Source organism: Miscanthus floridulus, chromosome 3 (genome assembly GCF_019320115.1).
Source record: "Miscanthus floridulus cultivar M001 chromosome 3, ASM1932011v1, whole genome shotgun sequence".
Lineage (NCBI taxonomy): Eukaryota > Viridiplantae > Streptophyta > Magnoliopsida > Poales > Poaceae > Miscanthus > Miscanthus floridulus.
The window spans coordinates 40,614,870-40,635,246 of record NC_089582.1 but is presented as its reverse complement, the minus strand read 5'-3'; the positions used below and the strand labels follow the sequence as shown (position 1 = coordinate 40,635,246).

The 20,377-nt window shown below is 46.6% G+C and overlaps 2 protein-coding genes and 1 pseudogene across 3 annotated transcripts; 2 read left to right on the top strand and 1 right to left on the bottom strand.

The window, feature by feature from the left end:
• Nucleotides 1-8,649: 8,649 nt before the first annotated feature.
• LOC136545523 (uncharacterized) lies at nt 8,650-15,588 on the bottom strand. 2 transcript variants are annotated; one of them, XM_066537532.1, is made up of 7 exons: nt 15,371-15,588; nt 11,757-12,144; nt 11,303-11,574; nt 10,493-11,144; nt 10,202-10,401; nt 9,881-10,125; nt 8,650-9,705 (listed from the first exon to the last, which is right to left on the bottom strand). In XM_066537532.1, exons 2-7 carry the CDS (start codon nt 11,757-11,759, stop codon nt 8,858-8,860), a joined length of 2,220 nt encoding a protein of 739 aa, XP_066393629.1. In that variant the 5' UTR covers nt 11,760-12,144; nt 15,371-15,588; the 3' UTR covers nt 8,650-8,857. The 2 variants fall into 2 exon arrangements, with proteins under 2 accessions (XP_066393629.1, XP_066393630.1); XM_066537533.1 differs by lacking the exon at nt 11,757-12,144.
• A 2,001-nt stretch (nt 15,589-17,589) lies between these two features.
• On the top strand, nt 17,590-18,623 carry LOC136545522 (uncharacterized protein At4g14100-like; annotated as a pseudogene).
• Nucleotides 18,624-19,630: 1,007 nt separating this feature from the next.
• On the top strand, nt 19,631-20,377 carry LOC136543593 (TLC domain-containing protein At5g14285-like). Its single transcript, XM_066535991.1, has one exon. It carries the CDS (start codon nt 19,631-19,633, stop codon nt 20,375-20,377), a length of 747 nt encoding a protein of 248 aa, XP_066392088.1.

The window sequence follows — 20,377 nt, the reverse complement described above, 5'->3', positions numbered from 1 at the left end:
CCGGTCCAAAGAGATCCATGTGTATGAGCTCCAATGGTTGTGTCGTGGTCATGATGCTCTTTGGTGGGTGAGGTACGCCAACTTGCTTTCCGACTTGACAAGCGCTACATATCCTATCTTTCTCAAAGTGAACATTTGTTAGCCCAAGGATGTGTTCGTCCTTTTGAAGTTTGGCCAAGTCCTCATCCCAACATGGGCTAGTCGGCGATGCCAAAGCCACCACATGCTAGATTTTGCCACTAAACAAGTCTCAAGATTAGCTTTACTTTTGTTGAAATCAACTAAGTAAAGCTTGTTCTTTAAATGACCCGTAAAGACAATAGAGGAATCCTCCCTTTTAAAGACTTCCACACCCTTATCCGTAAAGAGACAATTGAAGCCCATCTCGCATAATTGAGAGACAGACAACAAATTGTAACCTAACGAATCAACATGTAAAACATTTGTAATTGAATGCTCAAGGGTTATAGCAACTTTACTGAGACCAATCATATCCCCCTTTGAATTGTCTCCAAAGACAATATTTTCATTTGAGTGCGTCATCGGGGAATATGATGAGAACATATTCCTTTCTCCGATCATATGATTTGTACATCCACTATCAAGCACCTAACTTGATCCATCAGAGGAGTATGCTTGCAAAACAGATTTAGTTGCTTGATTTAGGTCCCCAATTTGACTTGGGGCCTTGCATGTTAGTCACAAGAAATTTAGGAACCCAAATAGAAGTATTCCTATATGTGTTGGCTTCCTTTCCAACATATTTGGCAACCACTTTTCCACTGCTGTTGTTCCTTAAAACAAAACACGAAGTCAAGCTTTGTCGAGGTGGTTGAAACTTTGGTTGGTAGGCATACTTGTTCATAGTGCCCCACACTGATTCCTTTGGCTTCTGCTAAACCTGTTTCTGCTGGGACACCTTCTTCTTGGGCTTAGCTTGATCAGGAGTAGAATTGGTAGCCTTTCCATTTTTGTGGGGATCGACATTGTCGCGGTGCGGCACTGCCGCTCTGGACTACGACACTGCCGCTGTCTGTGTAAGCTGATCTATACCAACTCTTTCCTTCCTCTCAAACTTGACACACTCATAGCCATTTATGATATTTCTTCCATTTGTCTTGGCTCCTGCAGTGTGCCCAAGCCCATGCTTGATTGAGGGGTGTCTCCCTTGCTTGAATTTAGGCACTTTTGAATCATTTGCCTTCTTGTCACTTACTTGAGCCTTACCACTCAAGCAGCCCTTGCCAATGATCTCATTGAGTCTAGCAATTTCTTTTCTCATTGTCTCCATGTTTGCAAGGTTAGTGGAATAAGCATTCAAATCAATATTATAACATTTTCCACAACCTTGACTAGTGTAGGTAGTAGAGGCATCCTTTGCCTTAGAGGGATGTGAGTTACTATCCCAAAGAACGTTATATTACAGCTCAAGTTCTTTGTGCTTTTCATCTAAGTCACAATACTTTTTCTTGAGAGCAATATTTTCTTTCTTTGTGATAACATGGTCCCCTTGTTCTTTGGCCAAGGCCTTGCGCAAGGATTCCACCTCACTTCTCTCTAATGCAAGAGCTTCCTTGCTAGCAATGTAGAGATCCTCTTGTTGGATAAGAGTTTCCTCTCTAGATTCTAGCTCGGCTTGGACACTCTCTAGATCCTCCATTAGCTTAGTGATGAATAATTTAGTCTTTCCATCCAAATTTTTAGTTATCATGTTTATTTCTTCATCACTAGATTCATCATCACTAGAGCTATCACTAATATCACTGCTAGAGATATCACTAGGAGGTGGAGGAGATTTGGCCTTCAATTTGGATTTTACCTTCTCACCCTTTGCTATGAGACAAATGTGAGGGGAGTAGTAGTCATCATCAGACATGTCATTGAAGAGCCTTGGTGTAGGGGATGACTTGTGAATAGCAATAGTTGCAACCTTCTCATCCTCTTCACTTGTGCTTTCTTTAGTTGAGTCCCATTCGTGCCCAATGTGAGCCTCTCCCATGTACTTCTTGCTCTTTCTACGGTCCGCCTTCTCCTCTTTCTTGTTCTTCTTGTATTTGTTGTCCTTGATCTCATATGGACACTTGGCAATGAAGTGATCGGTGCTTCCACAATTGTAGCATGTCCTCGTTTTCTTGTTTGGGAAGCTTCTCTTCACTACCTTGTAGCCTTGCTTCTTTAGCCCCTTGTGATACCTCTTCATAAAGAGAGCAACATCATCAACTTTCTCATATTGATCATCATCATTCACTTTCACTTGAAGATGATGTGGTCTCTACTCTTTCTTGATCTTGCTTGCTAGCTTTGGGCTTGCTAGTTGAAGCTTGTTGGTTGATCTTGGACTTGCTTGTAGAGCCTTGCTTGCTTGATTTGTTGGCCTTGAGAGCTACATCTATGATCTTGATGACCTCTAACTTTTCTTGCAATTCTCCAAGTTTCTTCCTCTCATTTGCTTCTTCTCTTTGCATGTCTCCTGAGTACATCATTTGGTGTGAAGTACTCAAACTTCTTGTCTCTAATTAGAGTGACTACAGTGTCATTTCTAGGTGAATAAGCTTCCAACATAATCTAGACAACTTTGTGATCATCTAGCTCATTACAACCATAGCCTCTAATTTTTTTCCACCATTGTCATCAACCTATCAAACATCTCTTGTGGCCCTTCTCCATCCAAGATAACAAATCGGTTGAGCTTGGAAATCAACAAAACAATTCTTGCCTTTCTCACTTTGTCAACTGTCGATAGAATATCATTGGTAGTCCTCCGAGGGGTATCCCACGAAGGTACATTGATCAGCTGAGGTGCGCGTAATCAAGAACAAGAAGGCAACAGAGACACAAGAGTTAGATAGGTTCGGGCCGTCTGCATGACGTAATACCCTACTCATGTGGTTTGTTGGTTTGTATTGGCTATCGTATGATATTGTGTGTGTTTTGAGGGGGTCCCCTACCGCCTTATATAGCCGGGGGATAGGGTTACAAGTTGGTTAGATTTAGGAGATAACCGGTAAGTAATAACATATTACATGAATCATAGGATCGAACATATCCTAATAGATCTCGTAGTATCTTTAGGATATCGCCCTTGATGTCTTGCGGACACACCGAATAGTACCATGCACCATAAGTCTTCGTCTTGTGGGCTAGACCACCCCTAGCGGCACAGCCCACGTAGTCTACCATGGGTATCTAGGGTCGTACCCCCCACAGCTAGTCCCCGAGCGCCTTGTATCCACTGTGCAACGCCGTCTTGAGCTTATCCGAGCATGTGTAAACAAAGCCGAGCAGTCAGACTCATAGTCCGACCACCCTAATGAGTTGTCGAGCAGTTGTGGACCGTAACCAACCAGCTTAACTGTCTAGCCGAGCCCGAGCTTACCCAAGTAAGGCTTGCCAGAAGGATGTAAGGAGCTCAAGTTCAAAATAAAAAATTTCCTCGCCATGAACCAAGTGTGCCCACTTAGAGTCCAACCACGAGAAAGGGAGATAATCTTCTTCCACTTCATGAGGCACGGAGTCTTCCAATGAACAGATTAAAGAAAACACACTCATCATAAGATGAAGTGTGCCCACTTAGTCCCTGAGCCTGACAGTAGGTGACGTGGTCACGTGGTGCCAGGGTCTAGAAAGTAGAAGAAAGATAGAAGACCAGCCGAACAGGCAACCAGTCCATGGGTTGAGCCCTGAAATGAAAAGCGCACATTCACCACAAGGTGAAGTGTGCCCACTTAGTCTCCGAGCCTAACAGTAGGTGAAGTAGTCACGTGGTGCTAGGGTCCAAAGTAGTAGTCTTTAGGTGCTGGCCCAGTCCCCAATGTCGCTGGAAACCAGTGTAGAAATAAATACAGTCATCATGAGATGACGTGTACACACGTAGTCCCTGAGCCTGCTACAAGATTACGTGTGTACACGTAGTCCCCGAGCCTGCTGGAAGATTTTAAAGATATCTTGTAGCAGGGTCAAGGAATTTTTAATGAAAGCTTGACAACGTCATCTGCCATGTACTTCATAAGACCCCGGATGTGCTGCCCAAGATCAGCACCCTGATCCGAACATCATGGAGCAACTTGATAGCACACCGATAAGACGTAGCAAGATCCGACCACCAAGGGAGTCCCTAGCTTAGCTGGAGACGCTTGCATGAAGAATCTGGACACTGAGGAGTCCCCATCGTAGCTGACAATGAAGCCCATGCGATGAGCAGTCCAACCAACTGGTTGGTGGTGAAGTGAACGCCGAGCAGGAGTGAGTGCTGAGTAGTCCGACCAGTTGGTTGGCAATGAAGTCCGTTCGATAGGTGGTCCAACCACCCGGACGATGATCATCATGTCCCGTCCCTGAGCCTAAGCTCGTTGACCGAACCATGCCCCTGCGAAACAAATGTGTAGAATAGGTAGTACATGATGTAAAAATAAAATATATGAACTCCGGAGAAGAATCAGCAATGGTGATGGAATAGCGTATGCAGTTCGGTGATCAGTTGGTGTGAACACTTAGTGTTATTCTGAAGATGTGTTTATATTTAATATAAACCACCAGACTAGTTAGTGTGTAGCTGAGTCTCCAGTCCCAGCTAGCTTGTTAACCATAACGCGGAGCGCGGAGCCCATGTGCGTGTAGAAAGAGCAGGGCGTCGCTAAGGAGCCACTGTCGACCACCCCTAATGCAGAGGGCAAGCGCTCGTGCACGTGTAGGGAGAAGCCGGAGACAGGGCCATCTCTAGGAACATCCGAGCATCAACATGGCTGTTCGGGGATTTGCCTTAGACTTAGTTGTATGTCATCTTTAAGATGGTATACATGAAAGAAAATCATTTGGAGAGCAAACATGGAGAAAACAGCTCGGAGAAACATCATGGAGATATATGAAGATTGGGGAATATTTAGAAAAATGTTAAAGCATGACTTAGCTTTAGACAGAACATCTGGTTGGTGGCGTATGGCATTATCTGGTCAGCGATGTGGGTAGCTCGCTTAGTGGCTCGCTTGACGGCTCGAACAGTTCGTTTGACAGCTCGGATGGGTACACGGAGTCGTAGTCGAACAGACATAATTAGAGCCTGACGGACTCAATCCATGTGATGAGGCGAAGTCCATGAGCGTGTCCAACCAAGGCAAGGGCACAGTCCAAGATCTTCCTTGCATGCCTGAGATACATGAGGTTGCCAGCATCTTTGGTGGAAACACTGCTCCACATCGCGTTATCGTCGGCCGCCTTTCCTGATTGCTGGTTGTCGTGATCCACGGAAACGATCTTGCGTATCCGATCAGAAATCATGAGCAACAACAAGATGTGATTTGGTTTCTCCCAACCGAATCATGCAGACATACGGATATATCTAGAAGTATAATAACAATATTTAATTAGAAAGCGACTTGACTTAGCTTTCTTAGATTGCTTGACTCCAATCTTGTTGTCGAGTGTTGTGTCTGTTGGAGGCGCATGGTTGGCATTTCTATTGATGTGAGCTGCGCGGTCCTCATCGATTTCTCCATCCCATGGAGGGCTGTCGATGTTGACATTAAAAATCCTGCCTCCAAGGAAGGGTGGAAAAGGAGGTTGGACGGCAGCGGTTTCGGCGACAATCTCCGTAGAGCCCTAGGGCTCAGAGTCTGGATTTTCCTCCAGAATGGTGAGGAGGGATTCTTCGGGATGTTGGCCGATTTGCAACATGTTGATAGTCGGCGAGAGCTGATCGGCGATCGGGTCGGCAAGAGGATAGATGTCTCCAATCTGGTCAGTGAATTTGTGCCTTAGGGCATCCTGATGGATGGTGGCCTTAACCCTGGAGTTTCTCGATCGACCTCCGATAGATCAGAACTGGAGGGTGGTCGGCACCGAACCAGAGTAGTCAGAGCTAATTTCGCGAGGGAGAGGCAGTCGGCGAGCTTCTGGCTGACCTGATCGATGGATGCGATCAGATCATCGCTGTCAACCTGCTTCCTCGAGAAGCAGGGGAGCAGACGGTGAGTTGTTGGTGAAGACAACCTTGGAGGTAGTTCCAAGATCGGATCTACCATTGCAAGTGTTGGTGTGGTCGGCGCAAAATCGACCTACACTAGCTTGATGATCTCTCCATCTCCGTCAGCATTGATGACCCAAAAGATCGATCCGACCGTAAAGATCTGGCCAGGCTTTGGAGAGGACGAAGAGCCTGAAAAGTGTACCATCTTGTTTGTCATAGAAACAGCACGCATGCCCCTACCTGGTGCGCCAACTGTCGACAGAATATCATCGGCAGTCCTCCAAGGGATATCCCACGAAGGTAGATTGATCGGTAGATGTGTGCGTAATCAAGAACAAGAAGGCAATAGAGACACAAGAGTTAGACATGTTCGGGCCGTCTGCACAACGTAATACCCTACTCATGTGGTCTATTGGTTTGTATTGGCTATCGTATGATATTGCGTGTGTTTTGAGGGGGTCCTCTACCCGCCTTATATAGCCGCAGGGTAGGGTTATAAGTCGGTTAGATCTTGGAGATAACCGGTAAGTAATAACAGATTACAGGAATCACGGGATCGAGCATATCCTAATAGATCTCGTAGCATCTTTAGGATATCACCCTTGATGTCTTGCGGTACACATCGAGCAGTACCGTGCACCATAAGTCTTCGTTTTGTGGGCTGGACCACCCCTGGCGGCGCAGCCCATGTAGTCTGCCATGGGTATCCGGGGTCGTACCCCCACATCAACCCCTTCATGTGCAAGATGCAAAGTATCCCAAATTTGCTTGGCAACATCCACACCAATCACTCTATTGTTCTCATCACCATCCAAGGCACTAAGTAGCACACTAGTAGCTTGACCGTTGAGGTGGATGATTCTCATTTCTTCCATGATTGGATTCTTGGGATCAACCAGTGCCTCAAATCCATTGCAAACAACCTCCCAAATGCTAGGTTGAAGACCTATAAGATAGGCTCTCATCAAGTGCTTCCACTTGGCAAAGTTGGTCCCATCGAAATGAGGTAACTTGCCCGCGGGCACATTGATGAAAGACTTGCGATCATAGTTAGTTATAGACATAGAAGAATAGTTAAAGGATACGGTGGCATATTTGTTGTCGTCATTCTTCTTGCCCTTTCCTTTCTTGTCCTTCTTGCTATGCACTTGATAGGACTCATCATCATCACTATCTTCGGAGCTGCTAGATAGCTCACTTGAAGATGCATTGGAGGCTTTTGCTTCTTGTTCCTTCTTCTTTCTTGCTTCTCTTCTTTTTCTTCTAGCTTCTCTCTTGAGTCTTCTTTCTTCTCTTCTAACCACTGCTTCTCCTTCTTCTTCTTCTCTCTTGCTTCTCTTTTCTCTTTTGTAGCTGCCCTTCTTCTTCTTCTTCTTTCTTCTTCATTTGGAGCTTTTTCAGCATCGGTTGTCTCTAGCTATGGGAGCGTGGAGTTGCTCGCTGTAGAGGCTCTAAGCTCACTGTTGTCGGTGTCATGTAGCCCAATGTCCTCCGGATCAACGTTGATGGGCTTCACAACACTGGATCCTCCCCCGGGCTCCATACCTCATGCGGTGAAGCGCACATGAGGTAACCTTGCTCCGATACCACTTGTAGGATCTCTGGAACGCCTAGAGGGGGGATGAATAGGCCTATAAACATTCAACTCAAACCGAAGTCAAATTCACCCGCGGCACTATCGCTCTGTGAGCATGGCACTACCGAAGTAACAGCGGTTTGCTACAGTAACAGCGGGTTTGCTACCCGTGGTTTTGAATTTCCTTTTTTTCGGTGAATTTTTGAAAAATCATAGTACATCATAGAAAAATCATAAAATAAAAAATCTAATTTTATTGGACTCCACGTGAGTAGATCTACACAGTGAATACATAATACGGTATGCTTTAGTACAAATTTTTTTTTTGTAGCTTTACATTAATTGGAAAATTCAATTTTGTCTGTAATTAATTAGAATTTATCTATAACTAAGCTATACACTGTAGCAAACCCACTGTTACTGTAGCAACCCGCCGCTGACAAAGCCACCCAGGGGGTAAAACAGACGTTTTAGATAGTTAAGGGGGTAAAACAGACGGTTTCATAGTTGGGGGGTGAAGTAGACCAAGTATGATAGGTGGGGGGTTAAGTAGACTTTTTCCTCTTTCATAATATAGCATGAAAAAGAAGCTAGTTTAAGAAACCTTGCAGGGCTGTTGCCGCAGCAAGTTAGCAACTATCAACATGTGCGATCTTGCTGTGGTTATTCATGACTCAGGTTGGCTGTGGATGATCTTATTCTTATCGAGTTCTGTTCCCTAGGACCGTGATCATGATTTGTGGACTGGGTTTGGGGTAGGCAGACCGCGATGTTACAGTGTGATTGCAGCAGAAAATTATATTAGGTTTGTTTCCCTTGATTTTCTCCTGCACAGGTCTTGAAATCACTGAAAAAGAAACTGAGCTGCAACCTACCGCAGTTGTATGACTGAAAATCGATTCATGTAACAGTTGTACCACATCTATCGAGCGAAATTATATAGACCACAAAGTCATGAATTATCTGTTATATGGCGTGTTTGGCTACACTTAAATTCACAACAATCCATATGTACGAGACCCTAATTTGGTAGGTACCATATGATATGATATTGCTTCATCTACAAAAAAAAATCATGAGGTCATTAGGTTTTCAACATTGTGCCAGACAGTTAAACTGGAACTTGTCATTGTTGTTGGACGACAGTTAGACTGGAACTTGTCATTGTTGTCCTGCATAATTTACACGATCTCCTTATTCATAAGGATAAACTGATTATGCTTCCTTCCACACTTTTTAAAGCTGAGTTGCTAGTTAATTCAACAATTGAATCATCCAATCTAATCCATATGTTCAGTAGCTCGAAATTTACAAGCCCCTCAAGGCGTTCTAGGTGCATTCAGAAGAGGGGGAGGGGAGGGGGGACCTAACCTAACACTCATGAAGCATTCCCTGACTTTCTTGCCAGTTGGAATGTCCTGATCCTCATCATCACCAGCACCAGGCTGGGATTGACTTGCACACACACCATTCTCAGAGTTGGCTTCCTCAGTTTCAGATTCTCTTGGTTTACTCGTTGATTGTGGATCCTGGAAAGCTGGACTAATTGAAGAACTTCCATTAACAGCGCACAACACTGCATCTAACTGTGTTTTAACAGAAACTGCCACAGCCATTGCATGGTCACTAATCAAAGTATCACTGGGTGGACAATGAACAAGATTTGCCAATGCCTGGTAATAGTGGAACATGGCCAACGATGGCAGTGCCAATCCCCTGTCACGGCAGACCTTTGCTGACTTTACTACATGTTTGCAAATGTTCCCCTTCCTTGACCAGCTACAATCGCACAACGCAAACTCAGAACCTGGATTCAGTACGACATGGGATTTCTCCTTATTCTTCTGGCTGACCACACTGGCATAATTGCCTTCAATGACAACATCAGAATCTGGAATCTGCATTCCCTGGCACCATGGGTTTGGGCCACTGCTCCACTCACTCCTCCAGTAACGTGAAAAGCTGTTCTTTCCTGAGAATTCATCCAGCCAGTAGTAAGAATGGACCTTTGTACCCAGCTTATGAACCAACCAATCAGCACGCCAGTAGACGCTTTTATCTGCCTCATTTAGCAGCCGAAGTTTTAGCAGGTGATGGTAACTCTCTACTGCTGAAGCTACCTGTGCAGTAGCCAATGAGGTGGCCTTTAAGACAGTAATCCATGCCCCTGGAAAATATTTAACAGTCAGCAGTAGAGGATCTGACAGCAATCAAGAAACCTCACCAAATAACTTCAACACCTTACTTCTTAAGAAAAGGTATAACTAAAAACCATTGGCAAGTACAGTAAAATCCAGAGATAGAAAAGCAAAATATGATACAGGAAAGGTACATGAACTGACCAAGTCTTGGAAGCCATCTAGCTTCGAAGTAATCTAGAAACCCAGCACAATCAACAAAATCTTGCAGAAAACCTTCAAATAATTCAACATCACCATTTCCTCTGCATATACTAGATATTGCATCTCCAAGACGTTTGGCCATCGCTGAACGCTTCTCAATGTCTGAACATTTGTTAACCAAATTTTTATGCCAAGCATGCCGGATACGCCATAAACTGATCAGCACAGGGCAATGGAAGACTTCCCTGTTAAACATGTTATATGGTCAGGCAATGCAGGCCCAGGAAAGAGTAAAATGAAGTTAAAAAGACTATTGACTACCTTATTGTGCGAATGTCTGCCAAGGGATCATCAATAATAAAGCCACCCAATTGCCAAGTAGGATCTTTTGTATGAGCTCGATCATAAAGAGCACCCATCCATTTATATATTTCACCATGTGCAAAATTGGGGGTTATAATCCACGCAACAGGAATTGCATTTTTGTGCTGATTGAAAACAAGGATGCTGTGTACAGGATACTGCAAAATGGTGAATGGGAATGCTACAATGAAATGAGTAAATTTTAAACTACTATTGGAACAAATATTAATAAAAGAGTCATTGACAAACCTTTAGCTTGTTTGTTCCAAACTTTGAATCAGAAGCCATTAAACTATGGCTGCCAAACTGAATCATTTGCTGTAGCTGCCAATCTGTCTGGATGCCCAAGACAAAGGTGTCTGTATCTGAAAAATCTTCATAGAAGAACACGTAATCCTGGTTATTTTCAACCCATAAGTCAATACTAATAGCGTCATCATCATCAAGCTCATAAACAGAACGACGTATTTTCCTTTCCAGTCTCCTAACATATCTATGAGTAAGAAGATCATCTCTATTTGATGGACCTCCTTGCTTTTCAACCATTTCAGTATGCCTCTGCATTATGGTCTCCACTGGAATACCAACATAGAGCAAAGACATAACTTGAAGACGCAACTCATCAGATATGTATGGTGCAAACATTGCCTTTGTCCCTACAGCCATCTTGTCCATAGAACCATGGCATGGCATGCGTTTCTTATCTACATGCTTATTATGGTTATATATCACAAGAGCCACAGATGGTTCAACAATCAAGCGCTTCACAATAAAATGGCACACACAGCCCCTCTTTGTATTAGGGCGGCCAGCAGGTGTTTTTCTCTTTTCTGAGATGGGCCTGCTAGGCCGTACATTACCACCCTTCCTATAATCATCTGGACCAAAAGAACACCAATACCTGCACGGAATGGTGCAATCAAGTCAAAATTATACTCCGAATTTTAACATCTGGAACAAGGAACTACATTAATATATTCATTTTAAGAGGTGAGACAACTAAACAACCCCTAGGGTCATGTCTGATGGAAAACATAAGTAATGCTTCATATTACTTACAGAATATACTCAAGTATCCCATCAACTTTCGGCTTGCAGTTCATTGTCGGAGGACGCCTTCTCCGTGCTTCAACGTGAAATCTTGTTGGGCAATCTTTGTTGTTCGACTCTCCTCTGACAAAGTCATTCACCCTAGAATATGGAATCAGCGCAAGCCTATCCATAGAATCCTTCCAGCCCTCCACCATTGACCACAAGATATCTGCTGCTGAGAACTCCAACGATGGTGGGTTCTGAACTGGAAGAGTCAAAATTTCATCCCACCTAGTCATCTGCATGTACAGCAGTCAACCTCATCAAAGACAAGGAGTGGTAAAAAAATAAAATAGCCAATCAATACAATGCCACCAGTACCCCCAGCAAGCTTATATTCTATAACCCCATTTCCTAATAACTCATCGCTATGCCGTTTCGGCAAGACTTTAGGACTATGTAAATGATGTCAGCAACTCACCATAAAAGCACCAAAGTCTTACTTTCCCCTACACCCAACCATCCTGTTGACTGTGCAGCTTGGTTAAACTAGGGTTTCAAACAGGGCGGAGCGGAGCGCACGTAATCTCAACTCCCCGCCCCATCAGTTGCAAAGGAGGGTCACGTGTCCAACCTGATCCATGCCCACGCTTGGCCCAAACGATCCGCAGTTAGCCGCGGGGTCAAACCTCGCCAGTCCATGTACATATACGTCACTGCTGCTGGCTGCTGCTTCATAGCCCACGTGCGAATGATCGGATGAAACAGGCCAGGAAGTAAGCTTAACACCCAAATGAACTATCTTGTCTTATCGCCAGCAAGAAGAACCAAAACAGGAATTACAGAGCCTCCACCAAATTAAACAGAACCTAATTAATTTACATAAAATAGTTAAGAACATGGAATGGTTATCTTAATAAGTAGACAAGGGGAGTAGAACATCCATTACAACAGAATTTAGGATCATGTGGCACATGTTGACCATGAAGTCACTGAAGGCTAAACAGTTGTTCAAGCATCAGTGTTTCTTGTTGCAAACAAAGATAATATCACCATCAGAAGGCATTTCTTGGTGCATGGGACATATTAGTATTAGCATGCAGACCAGAGGTCTATTAACAGAGACCTATTAGCAGCAGTAGCTTGATAGCAGTAGGAGTTTGAGCAACTCAATAACAGATCATTTACAGGATCAACATTTCATCCAACAAATAATTTAGCTAACTTTAAAATGCTACTATGCCACACCACATGTAACCACAAATACAACAACAACAACAACAACAACAAAGCCTTTAAGTCCCAAACAAGTTGGGGTAGGCTAGAGTTGAAATCCAGCAGAAGCAATCAAGGTTCAGGCACGTGAATAGCTGTTTTCCAAGCACTCCTATCTAATGCTAAGTCTTTGGGTATATTCCATCCCTTCAAGTCTCCTTTTATTGCCTGTACCCAAGTCAACTTCGGTCTTCCTCTGCCTCTCTTCACGTTACTATCCTGGCGTAGGATTCCACTACGCACCGGTGCCTCTGGAGATCTCCGTTGGACATGTCCAAACCATCTCAACCGGTGTTGGACAAGCTTTTCTTCAATTGGTGCTACCCCTAATCTATCACGTATATCATCGTTCCGAACTCGATCCCTTCTTGTATGACCGCAAATCCAACGCAACATACGCATTTCCACGACACTTATCTGTTGAACATGTAACCACAAATCATGAGAAGAAAATAACTCATTCAGTAGCCCCTTAACTTTCAGATCAACCTCAAAGGTCGTCACAACGCCCAACACCAGAAATATGGAACCTATATTCAGCACCACTAACTGAAATTATTTAAACTGAAGCCAAAACTACAGTGCTGCTGCCAGGAGGATTAAATAAACTATTCCATGCTACCAAATGGCCTTAATCTACATCATCAACCCCCTCCCTCTCTCTCGATTTGGCCAGTGATGATCACTTCTCTATATGCAGTGTACTTCTACTGATACATCATCAGTAGAAAGATCCATTTCTATTCTGTCAAGGATGACATCAGCAACTACAGGCTACAACTACACACATATAGTATGATTGTACTTTTACTGACACCTGGAACTAAATGTGCAGAGAAAGAAAATGTTCCAGAGAAAAACTCTAGTACATCTTGTCTTGGCTTGACATGCTCCCACAAACTGAGAAACAATCTTAAAGGCCATAGCTGGATGCTTGACTCTAATATTCTACCAAGTATAAGCAGGCCACAGACTGAAAGAAATAAGTTTGTCAACTCAGTTGAAAAGGGCAGACCCAGTGCCAGAGGCTCCCACATGAGTGGGGTCTGGGGAAGGGAAAAACCGAGGCAAGCCTTCCCCCCACAAAATCTGCGGAGAGGCTGCTTCGAACCCGCGACCTGGTGACTCAGTGAGACAGCTCTCACCACTGTACCAGGCCTGCCCTTCTTTGTCAACTCAATTGAGGAAGAGCAAAATGCAGTAGATTAGTGAGAACTCAATAAAATGTAATTAGAATAAAATATCAAGGAATGACATCATTTGTTAAACAATGAAGATGTGATGAAATGTTTTATCGACTCAAATACAGCTACGACAAGCTGAAACCCACTTAACAACAGTGCTTTCTATATTGCACTCTTTTTTCCCACAACATGGATCTATTAGTAAGGAACAACCAGTTGATTATTGGCTGGCTGAAGGTTTGCTACTAAATGATTGTCTAAAGGGTGATCAGATTAAGCTTAGAGTGATTAATCTCTTTCGCAGCCAGTATGGGATTCATGATGTCGACCACCTGAATCTGGATTCCCTGGAGACACCAATGTTCCTCGGTATCACTATTTGTGTACGGCATGTGCTAAATAAACTGAACAAGACTAATCCTTTGGCAAAGTCAATATATCGCCTGATTCTGAAGTACTGTAGAGAAATGCAGTCGATCAAAATCTCTGATCTCAACCACTTGGTGCACTTGGTCAACATGTCGAATCCTGCTAATTGGTCTGACATACACAGCTAGGTCCAATTACTGGGCCACCAATCCTGACAAAAATTCAGAATTTTCCAAGCCCATGCCACCTCACAGCCTAGGGAACCCTTGTGAGCCCAGATCCGGAGGCCAGGCACCAGCAGCACAGAGGGGTCGGCGGACGCAGTCGCCACGCGGACCCCAGCAGTGGCAAACCAAACGAGGCTGCAAGATGAAAGGGGCTGGGAGAGAGGGCGTCGCACCTTGCGACGAGCCGGTGTGGGTAGCGACAAGGCCGACCTCACGGATGGCGGATTGGGGGGAGCGGGGCACCGCTGCCGAGCTCCGCACCAAGCAGCCTGCTCGTTTCCTATGGCTGCAGCTGCGGCTGTGGCTGTTGCTGTAGCACAGCAGTACTAAGCTACAGTATTTTTTTTTTTTTTTTTTTTTGCAGTGGTAGGCCCCGTTCGGCTTACCCCATATTCGGCTTGTTCGGCTTCTTTTTTCAGCCGGAACGGTGTTTTCCTCTCGCAACATTTCAGCCGAAACAGTGTTTTCAGCCAGTTTCAGCCAAGATTATGCTTCAGCAATCGCCATCACTCCCAAACTAGCACTATCCCAGGATTATGCTTAAGAGCATCTCCAACATATTATTTGCCTCATCCCCAATAGTGAAAAACTGCCACATAGGTAATTGAGGGGGCTCCAAACAGATTATCTATCCCACCTAAAATTTTTAAGTAACTACTCGAAATCTCTCATCTCTCCCTCAAATCTAGGAGATGCATCCCCGCTCACCTATCGGCAGTTTCTTGTGGCGGCAAGAATTTCACGACAGAGAAGAGAGGGAGAGAGGAAGAAGACCTTGATGGTGAACGACACCTCACCGGCGGTAGTGGCGAGCTCGGTCCCGCGCGCAAGTGGGTGGTGGTGCTGAGCACGCCTCCACCGGCGGCGCAAGTGGGTGGTGGTGCTCGGTACTCGGCAGAGGAGGAGAGAAAGATGGGGAAGAGAAGGGGACCAACACAATAGGGCACCAATGATCTCGATTTGGGTCCTCCTTTAACGATCTTCCGCAAAAAAACGAAATCTAGGAATGATCCACCAAAGCAAAGCTAGGGACTCCTTACCGTCAAAAGCAGAAGCCAGTCCAGTCGAAGTGGCGGGGGTGGGCGTCACTACGAGAGGAGAGCTCCTTCTAGACCGGCCGCGTGGTTTGCGGCGGCGGCGGCAAGATGTCCACGTGCCGACGTGCGGCGGCGGCCGGAAGGGTAACGGGGAAGGGAAGGGGCGGCTGGCGTCCGCTCGAGCGGCAGCGGCGCCTAGCGAAGCTCCCGCTCACCTTTGGGCCTGCTAGGCCACCACGCAGGACGGACCATATTGCAATATAGCCCACCACTAGTCGCGGCCCGCAAATAAAAGCCCACCAAGGTCACACGTTTGGTGCGATTCATTTCGGCCAATAGTGGCACCGGCACTTGCAAAAATAAATAAATAAATAAAAATAAAAAATGTTGCTCAAAAAAATAAAAAATAAAAAATAGCAGCACCGCACGGGACAAAAAGGAGGAAAAAGTCCTCGTCCATCCTTAACTATTGCGGTTGATGTCTTTGTGCTGAAGGGGATGAGCAATTCACAAGCTCAGTCCCTGAATGAATGCGTTGCTGTAATTGTCGCTAATGACTTATTAGTATCTGAGTAAATGAAAGTCTACCCAGTTTCAAAAAAAAAAGTTTGATCTAATTAGAAAATTGCATGTTTGCATTGTTGAACTACGGCACCTTCCACGCTACGTCACCTTGGTGCCGGTGCAGAAGCTGTCCGACGGTTCTTTTTCTACATAACGGGTTTTTAAAACGATTTCGGCTGGCATGGTCACCTTCCACGCTGGCGGTGGGTTACACATGTTAGTCTCATCACACACACACTCCTTCCATGCTAGCAGCGAGCCAAATGCCAAAACTAAAACTAAAATCAACGGCGGCGCCATCATTGTTGCCATCGACCCCGTTGGGCCATAGCAGACGCGGGATCAAGTTGCGACTGGTGGGAGGAGGTCCTTAACCGACCCTACCCCTACATCGTCGTGGAGCTCCCCTTCACCGACCATGTGACCGACCTAGGCGCAAAAGTGCATCGAGGACCTCGACTTACTGTCCTCCTTCGTGGTCTTCGTCCAGTCCATCTCTCTACTACGTTTGCTGCTCGATGAGGCGCTCACCGCTAGCGTCATCATGGCCGATGCGCTCCTATACTAGGCACACGCAGAGGAGGACACATTGGTGGTTACAGCGGCACACCTACCCACTGCCTTATACCCACCCAACTAGCTCAAGCCCCCCTTTTCCTCGCCTTTGCCTCTCACCTCGAGCACTCCCCTCTAATGGCGACGGATTCCGCACCCCTCTCGCTCTCCATCTCCATGCTACCCGCGCAGCTCTGGGCTGTGGCGGTGCCAACGCGCGCATGCTAAAGCCAGTCACCACGCGGGCCGATTGTGGTGTGTGCCAAGATCTGGAGGCTTGGCGGGGTTGAGCTCCAGTGCTCCACCATGACTATGGCTATGACATTGAATTTAGCATTCCTATATAAATTTTGAGTTTATTTTTTTCAACATTTTTATATATTATAATTTATACTGAATACTTTATTTTATTTTTTGTTTTTGTATATTTTTATATAAACTTTAATTTATTAGTCGCTTGAGAAATGTTTTTTATATATAATTGAAATAACTATTTGTTTATAGATTTTCATACCCGACAAAACTGACGAGAAAAAAAAATACTGAGTACTACCGAGCTGCGTTTAGTATCAGTCAGTACTATACCCAGTATCACGAAATACTGAATAATACTAACACCCGACTACCGAACAGTAATGAATTTTGTTCAGTATAACAGTTTGGTGTAGAATAGAACGTGTATTTGTATACCAATATAATTATTGATCAAAATATTTTTTTTTAATAAACATGTTGTTTTTTATGAGTCATATCTGTCTTCCTGTGTTATATACTTGTATATATATACTTTAATCTCTATCTGCATAGTACTTTTAAAACTATTGAAAAAAAGATAGATACTTGATCATAAATTAAATCGAGTAAATAACTTAACGTGAATTTGAATCTGAACTATCCGTTTAAATGGGGAACTCCCGTTTGCTTCCTCGTACCGTACCGGCGGAGCATGACCAAGTGTCCAAGATAAGCCCCGGATAAGCCCCCGATGGCCGGCGTCGCCTCCTCTTACGTCGTTCTCCTCAGGATCATCATGTCGGCGTTGCTCCTGGAGAGCGGCAAATTAAAAATGAGCAACTTTTCTCGAACGCCAACCTTAGCATCTACGCACGGACCGAGAGAGGCGGTGATAAGCCTGGATAAGCCCTCAATGTCGCCTCTCCTGCTGCTCCTCCCACTCCTCCTCGCCACGGCCACGGCCACTGCCAAGACCATCGCAGTGGCGTCCGTGACAGCAGCAGCAGCGTCCACCAAGGACGACGGGGGCGGCGGGCCTCCTGCTCCGCCGTCCCCGGTGCCGCCGGCGACGCCGCCGTGACCGGAGCAGTTCCACGCGGTGGTGATCACGAACCTGAGCGCGCGCGGCGGCGGGCTGCAGCTGATCGACCTCTACTACGACTGGCCGCGCGGGCGCGACCTGAACATCGTCCGCGACCAGCTCTCCCGCGAGCCGCAGTGGAACGTGGAGTGGGCCAACGGCACCGCCTTCCTGTTCGACGCCGCGTCCTGCGCCACCTTCCAGTTCGCCGTCGGCCTCCTGCCGCCCGACTGGAAAGCCCGCGGCGCCGCCTACCTGGGCCGCGACCGCGTCGACAGCTTCGACTGCCACGTCTGGTCCAACTTCGTCTTCGCCCGCTACTACGAGGACGTCGCCACCGGCCGCCCCGTCAGCTGGAACTTCAATGGTACGGAGCTTGTTTTTATCAGGGATGATTTCTGCAGCAGAGCAGTGATGATTTCTGCACGCGCTCTTGTTTTTCCCAGGGTTGCAGCGGCATGTGCTGAGCTTCGAGGCAGGGGCAGTGCTGCAGGACTCCTCCAAGTGGCAGGCGCCGGCTTACTGCTTCACCGACACCAATGGCAGCAGCAGTGCCAACGCCGTCGCTTCGTCTTCCTGAGATCACGTCGCCGGGCGTCCGGAGTCCGGGCTCCACCTGCAGCTGGACGCTGCATAGTGCATATCATTTGACACTGAGCTCTCTTGAACTGAAGAGTTGAAGTCCATCTTTATGGTTGACTGAGGAGGGGCTTTCTGCAGTGACATGTCACATGTGTCTCAAGGGGGATGACGTGTGTACTATTAGTGGTCAGCAGCTCAACCAAAAAATTAAACACTCAACCGTTACGGAGCGGCCTCAAATCACACGAAACGAACGAACAAAAACCCTTCTTGTTTCGATCTCTCGGTTTGGCTTTGACTGTTCGGCACTTGTTTATATTTGTAGCCTCGCCTTCTCCCCCTTCCCCACCGCAACAAACCAAACCCAGCTCACCCTAAAGAATTAAACATGAAACCCTTATGTAGTGGCCTCAAATCACAGAAAACAAACAAACAAACAACCCTCCTCGTTTTGATCTCTCGGTTTGGTTTTGGCTGTTTGGCACTTGTTTATATTTGTCGCCTCGCCTTCTCTCTCTTCCCCACCGCAACAAACAAAATCCAGCTCACCCAAAAGAATTAAACACGCAACCTTTACGGAGCAGTCTCAAATCACACCAAAACAAACAAACAAACCCCCCCCCCCCCCCCCCCCCCCTCGTTTCGATCCTCTCGGTTTGGCTTCGGCTGTTTGGCACTTATTTATATTTGTCGCCGAACCTTCTCCCCCTTCCCCACTGCAACAAACCAAACCCAGCTCACCCAAAAAGAATTAAACACGCAACCCTTATGGAGCGACCTCAAATCACACAAAACAAACAAAACAAAAACCCTCCTCGTTCTCTAGGTTTGGCTTTGGTTGTTTTGCACTTGTTTACATTTGTCGCCTCGCCTTCACCCCCTTCCCCACCACAACAAACCAAACCCATCTCACCCAAAAAAATTAAACATGCAACCCTTACGAAGCAGCCTCAAATCACACGAGACAAACAAACAAAAACCCTCCTCATTTCGATCTCACGGTTTGGCTTTGGCTGTTTGGCACTTGTTTAAATTTGTCATCTCGCCTTCTCCCTCTTCCCCACCGCAACAAACCAAACCCAGCCGCAACCACAGCGGTGGCAGCGCAGAGGCAGAGCCGTCTATCTCCCTCCACGCCGCCGCCGCCGCCCCAAGACCCTACCCCTTGCCCTCCCTCTAGTCCCACCGTCCCGGCACAACCAATTCTCCTCGATCCAGCGCTGATCCGGCGGCTTCTCGGCCCAGCCATGGATTTGCTGGCGTCCTTGGCCGCTGAGAAGCGGTGGCTGTTCCCTACGTTCCTCGCCATGTACGCCGCCATCTACTGCGTCGGCCAACTCATCATGTTCCAGCCGTGGGCGCCGCGGCAGCGCCTAGACGGCGCCAGCTGCCTCATCTCGCTCTTCCACGGCACCCCCGCCACGCTAGCCGCTGCAGGGGCCATCCTCACTCTGCCCGCAGGAGCCCGCTCCTTCGCCGTGCCCAATGCGCGCCTCCAGGACCACGTCCTCGACTACAGCGTCGCCTACTTCACCATGGACCTGCTCCATTACCTCGTCTTCCTGCCCGGGGACGTCCTCATCATCGCGCACCACCTCGCCACGCTCTTCGTCTTACTCACCTGCCGCTACCTCGTCCGCCACGGCACCTACGCGCTCCTTGTCCTCCTCCTCCTCGGCGAGGTCACCAGCCTGCTGCACAACGTCTGGATGCTCGCTGGGATTTGGCGGGACCAGTCCCCCGCCACCGCGCGCGTCTACGGCGCCCTCTCGCCGCCCTTCTACGCGCTCTACACGCTCGTCAGGGGCGTCGCCGGCCCGCTCTTCCTCCTCAAGATGACTACCTTCTACCTGTCCGGACAGGCCGTCGACATCATCCCGTGGTGGGTGCGGATCTCCTGGATCCTCATTGTCGGCACTGGCATTGTGGTTAGCAACCTGTGGATTTGGAACATTGCGGTTAGCAACCTGTGGATTTGGAACCTCTGGATCTAA